Source organism: Vidua macroura, chromosome Z (genome assembly GCF_024509145.1).
Source record: "Vidua macroura isolate BioBank_ID:100142 chromosome Z, ASM2450914v1, whole genome shotgun sequence".
Taxonomy (NCBI): domain Eukaryota; kingdom Metazoa; phylum Chordata; class Aves; order Passeriformes; family Viduidae; genus Vidua; species Vidua macroura.
Window position 1 is genome coordinate 16,281,050 of NC_071611.1, and position 6,000 is coordinate 16,287,049.

A 6,000-nucleotide genomic window follows, 5' to 3' on the forward strand; every position below is an offset into this window, starting at 1 on the left:
GCAAGACTGTTTGCTAGACCTTAGATGAACTCCAGCTTTCAGGAACATGGCTTTCTCTCCCAAATGCTAAGTTGATGACAAGTGGACTTGGATCTCTCTTTCAAACCTAATTACTGTTAAACCAAGGTGAACTGACTGAAATGAAGAGGCAAGAGAGACACCAGGTTGCACAGACTGTATTCTGATCAACTTATTTCACCAAACAAATAGGTACATATTTAATCCTAAATTCAAAACACGATGAGGAAGAAAACAGGGAAATTAGCAATGAACTTACAGCCAGAGAGACACATTTTTAACACTGAAATGAGAAATTACCAGAGTAAAGAACATGTATGTTTTAACCAGAGACTATTACTACTATTACTCTTTCCTGTCCATTAAACATACTATGATAAACACTTTTTGTACATTATAATTTCAGGTAAAAACAATGAGGAGCAAATGAGTGGATCAGAAAATAAAGTGGGTTGAGCTGAGCTGCATACAGTTATCCCTTGATGACAGACAAGACTGCAGTAGTTCCTCAGCTCTCACCACCAAGGAAGAAACAGAGCAGTTATATTACAAAGTATTACAAAGTATTCTATTCAGATGTAATAATACAAAATAATAGTCTATAATAATACTTCTGTTACAGAAGTATTACAAAGTATTTCAGCCCCACAGGCAGCATCTGGTAATTCCTGGCTTCTTGAGATCACAAGGTCACTAAAAACCACTTGGCCACACTCCAACCTTCCAGTCATGGAAAGTTTCTGATTTTCCTGAAGAGACTTTATAATGATGAGCAATTATGTCCATGTTTCAATTACACAGAGAGAGCAATTAGGATTTGATTGCGATTTGAGAATACTCTGTTTCTCTGGTTTTCTGACTTTGGAAAAAAAACATATAAGCAGCAACTGTTGGAACAAACATTTCCACAAACAACTTGATTTGTTCTAATGCTTTTAAAAAATTACCTGTGACTGAACAACTGCATTAGGAAATTCAAATCGCTTCTTGATGTCATCCAACATTTTGGCTCTGTCATATGACACTAGATTTCACTCTGCAAGACAGATTCAAAAAATATACTTAGGACTAGGAAGGACAGCATGCTATTTTTTACACCCTCCCCATCCCCCTCCAGATTTATGCTGTATTTAACAACAGATTCAAGCATTAAAGCATTTTATTCTCCCTCTGAAGTCTACCATATTACCTTGTCTTTTGGGCTTGAACCCAAGAAATGGTGAATACTCATTGGTCCTGCACAAAGAATGGGTTACAGACATTTCTTAAAGCTGCAACAAATATACCATTCCATATGGCACAGCATATGTGTACTCTGAGAGCATGTATTCTTGAGAGCATTTTAAGTATATTTCATTGAATTGAAAATGAGACAGATCAAAAGGATTATTCACAGTCTCACAAACATGATTTAAAATGCAATATTATCCACAAACTTTCCATCATTTCATGCAAAATCAGAAGTAAAACAAACAAAAGACCAACCTGTGAGACTGCAAATGGTAATTGTAGTTGGGGTCTGGAACACTTGCAGTGAAAACCTCTGTAAGTTGGAATATGCAGGTACTCACAAGGACATAAGAATCTACATTAAAGAGAAATCAGATGTCAGTTTTTGGCACACCAATGAAACTGATGGCCACTGCAAATACTCAAATATTTCAGTTTACTATAAACTCACCTCCAGTCCCTTGGGATGGCTTTCTCAAAAAAGCAAAAAAAGCTAGTATTTGTTGAAAACCTAAGTGTAATCCTTTGCAATAAGCACTGAGGAAATATATACATGCAAAATACTCAAACTCCAAGACATGTTATCAGTGTGAAACACTCAGAATCTTACCACTGATTTAAAAAAAAAATGGAATTAAAGCCTGGATACAAGCAACGTAGCATGTACCACAAAAAAATACCATTTGTGGAAGGAAAACTCAAAATTAATACCTACATTAATAGATCAGTGAATACAAATTCCTTGCAGTTAAGCAGTGAGGTACTCCCATACACTTGTGGATTACATGTCTGAAAGTGCAGGAGAAAAAAACCAACACTGATGCTGGTATGGGAATGTATAATTTTAGAATAGATATTATGGCATTTTGAGACAATAAGTGTCTGTATAATAAATCAACACACATTAAACTAGAGCTGATATGTTGCTTTAAAAAAAAATATATTGCTACAGCAAACAATTCCAGACATACCTAGATTTGTTGAGCATGGCTAATAACTCCAGTGGATCTAGATGCATCAGTCTATCTGTAGATATAAACCCAAGCCCCCTCAGTTCTACCCAATAAGCAGCAAAATGAGGTAAGGTCCCTTCCTGGACAGTTTTGACATGAACACACTGGAATTATATTGTATCTCTCATCAGATAATTTTTTTTACCTACATTAAAAGGAAAAACTACTAGAGAGAAACATAACAAGCACAGAATATACTTTCAATGTAAGCACAAATCAGCTATTCCACACAGACTAGAAGTCTGTTACCCTTGCATCAGACATAAATCCTAAATTTCTATCAATCTAAACTAACCAGCTACAGCATAGTTACAATGTAACAGCTATATCACTGCAATTAAACACTAAACAGTTCCTCGGTCTTCATCATTCACCCTTAGCAAAGGTAACTGTGTATCCACATGGAATGACCCTAAAGTTTACAGGACACATGGATAATCAAGACTAGCAGAGGCCTAAAGATGCTTTTTGTTCAACCTCCCATTCAGAGGAAGTTCAGACATGTAAACAGACCGGTTGCTCAAGGCTTTGCCTCCGTTTGGGTTTGAAACCTCCCAAAACTGGGGAAAGCACCACTTTACTGAGCTGTCCTCATAAACAAAAGCTTTCTATCACTAGTCTTTAGCTCTTTTTTCCATTAACTGCTGTGAAGCGCCTGGCTATGCCTTCTTTCATCCCCCTCCCATCAGCACCAGGGCTGCTACTGGCTACCACTGTTCAGCTGACCCTCTTCCCAGCTGAACAGTCCTTGAAACCACAGCCTTTCCTCACAGGGAAAGGGCTTCAGCCTCATTATCTCCGTGTTCTCTGCTGAATTCCGTCCCTATGGTCACTGTCTCTCCCTGCACAAGGATCCAGAACTGGACATGTCAATCTAAGGTGTGCTGAGCAGCGGCAGACAAATCTCACCCTAACAGAGCTCTGTCACACATCCTAGGGCAATGCCTGCCAGGGCCTATGGCCACCCCGCAGAACTGCTCCCCAGCCCAATTGTAAGTGGTGGGCCAAGACAGGGCATTTATGATTGCTGAAATTCCTGAGGTTTCCATCACCTATTCCTCTAGTCCATACAGAGGGCAGCCCTGCCAGCAGGCACATATCCTACTTCTGACACAGGAACAGGGGGGGGAGACAGTGTTGAAAGCCTTGTTCAAGAGGAGGTAAATGACACCTACTCTTCCACTCAACTCCACAATTATTATTTATTAAAGGCAATCATGTGTGTCAGGCATAATTTTTCCTTGGTAAATCCATACCCATGTGTATTGTTTCTAGTAAGAATCATTGAATCGGACAGTTTAAGAACAAAGATTTACAGAGCTCATCTAGTCCAATCCTCTCATCAAAACTGGTCTGAACCCTCCTCTCTACCAAATCCAGTGGAGTCCTGAAAAACCACAAGGGTGGAACTGGTGGAGTCACCCTCCCTGGAAATGTTCAAGAAATGACTGGATGTGGGATTCTGGGCTATTGTTTAGCTGAAATAGTTAAATGCTGGACTTGATGATCTTGAAGGTCTTTTCCAGCCTCCACGATTCTATGATTGTGGGTCCCTTCCACCTCAGGACATTCTATAATACACCATCAACCACACACATAAAAAACCATCCACCCCAAAAAGCCCACTGAACACACACACAGACATGCAAGATAAAGAAAGAAAAAATAAGGTATTGGAAAGGGACCTTGGCTTGCTTACCCAACTTAGTCAATATAAGTGATTAAGCATCTATGTAGCCTTAAGCTTCACTTACTGCAAGATAGCCACAAAGTTGTTCTATCACTGCCCCACAACTGGAAAAGGGGCAAAAATATGATTAAGGGCTTATGACATAATGACAGGAAGATCACTCAGCAATTACTGTTATGAGGAAAACTGACTCAAGCCAAGGAAATTTATTTTCACCAATGAAAACTGAGTAGAATAGTAAGAAATAAAAAAAAAAACACATTCCCCCCCACCTTTCCTTCCTTCTGAGATCAACTTCACTCACTACCAACTTCTCTACCTCTTCCCCCTAAATGGAGTAGGGGGTCAGGAAATGAGGTCGCAGTCACTTTTCCCAGCTCCAGCACGGGATCCCAAACACAGTCTGCAGTTCTTCATTAACTGTTCCAGCGTAGGTCCCTTCTATGGGGTACAGTTTTTCAGGAACAGACTGCTCAAGTGTGGATCCTAATTCTTGCCAGAAAATCTATTTCAGCAGGGGTTCCTGTCTCCATGGTCCCACTGGTCCTTTCAGAAGCCTGTTCCAGCACGGCCTCCTCTCCATGGAGTCACAGCCCCCTTTGCGCATCCAACCAGTCTGGCATGGGGCTCTCCACTGGCTGCAGGTGGACACCTGCTTCACCACGGATTTCCATGGGCTGCAAGACACGTACTACTTTACCACGATCCTCACCACGAGCTGCAGAGCAGTCTCTGCTCCAGCACCTGGAGTGTCTCCTCTCCCTCCTTCTGCACCTTGGTGTTTGCAGGGCTGCTTCTCTCATGTTCTCACTTCTCTCCTTGGGCTGCTGTAGTGTAGCAGTTTTTCACCTTCTTAAAACTTGTTATCGCCGAGGTGCTCCCACCATCACTGATGGGCTTGGCCCTGGCCAGTGGCAGATCCATTTGGAGTCGGCTGGCATTGGCTCTATCAGACATGAGGAAAGGTTCTGGCAGCTTCTCCCAGAGGCCACCCTTGTAACCCTTCCACTACCACATCCTTGCCACGCAAATCTAATAAAGCATCCCAATGCTAAGACGGACAAGCATTGCAAATTCAAGTGAACCAGAGAAAGGCTTTCACAGCCCTAAACCTTCGGATCTGGTCCAGTACTTCAAAAGAAACTCTGTCAAGGTAAGTTAAGCTCCGTAACAGAAAATGACCACATTTTCCGTCTGTGGTCTCAGAGCCTTTGGCTCCTTTTCAAGGACTCTCGATTCAAACTGTTGTTCCTACCAATCCAGGAGTGAGAATACCTGCACACATCCTCACCGCTTGCGTGCGACATAGGCAAACGTCTCAGAGCGACCAGCTATAAATAAAAACGTAAAACAAACAACAGCCCCTCACACACGGCAATAGCGGCAGCTGCCTTTACTTCGCTGCCGTCCTGACGCCGCGGATCGCTCCCGCCGCCCGCCCCGCTCTCCCCCGGGCCCCTCACCTCGGCCAGGCCGGGCTGGGCCCCGCTCGCTGCGCCCCCGGCACGGCCGCGCCGCCGCCCGGAACCGGCTGCGCACAGCGCGCATGCGCGACGCCTGGCGCAGGCGCGGCGGCGGCGGCGTTGGAGGGGCGGCGCTGCCCGGTCGCGCGGGGCAGGACGGGGACCCGGTGGTGGGACGCAGGTCTTTAGCTTGGAAGTTATCGCAGAGCGAGTGCCGTCTGCCTCCTAAATGCTTTGGCACGCAGTCATCAGCCAGCTGCAGGGACATCAGGAAGAGGATGTGAAGAATAAATTATGTTCTCTGGTTGCTGCTTGTTGCCACGTAATCACAGAATTACTTCGGTTGGAAAACACCTCAAAGAACATCGAGGGTGCAGCTCTCTCAAAGACAAAAGAACAGTTTAAACCCAGTTCTGATGTAGTTTGGTAACTGCTGTGCTACTAACTGGTAACCACACATCTGTATATATATTTTGTATTCTCAGTTAAGGTTGTTATTTTAATACAGATCAGCACTTCTGTTCACTAACATCAAAGCAATGCACACCTTCTGCGAGGCATGTATCGCATAAGAATGCCTCTCAGA

General features: G+C 43.3%; 1 protein-coding gene across 2 annotated transcripts in view; it reads right to left on the minus strand.

Annotated features, from left to right (window-relative positions):
• FOCAD (focadhesin) overlaps window positions 1–5,473 on the minus strand; it is a 95,280-nt gene extending 89,807 nt beyond the window's left edge. Inside the window, exons 1-3 of one of the 2 annotated variants that reach the window (XM_054003141.1) lie at window positions 5,415–5,473; window positions 1,504–1,603; window positions 966–1,054 (exon numbers count right to left, since the gene is read on the minus strand). In XM_054003141.1, the coding sequence (XP_053859116.1) occupies window positions 966–1,022 (57 nt within the window). In that variant the 5' untranslated portion in view covers window positions 1,023–1,054; window positions 1,504–1,603; window positions 5,415–5,473. Of the gene's footprint in view, window positions 1–965; window positions 1,055–1,503; window positions 1,604–4,223; window positions 5,283–5,414 lie in introns of both variants that reach the window. The other variant, XM_054003140.1, reaches the window with a different exon arrangement.
• Window positions 5,474–6,000: the final 527 nt, after the last annotated feature.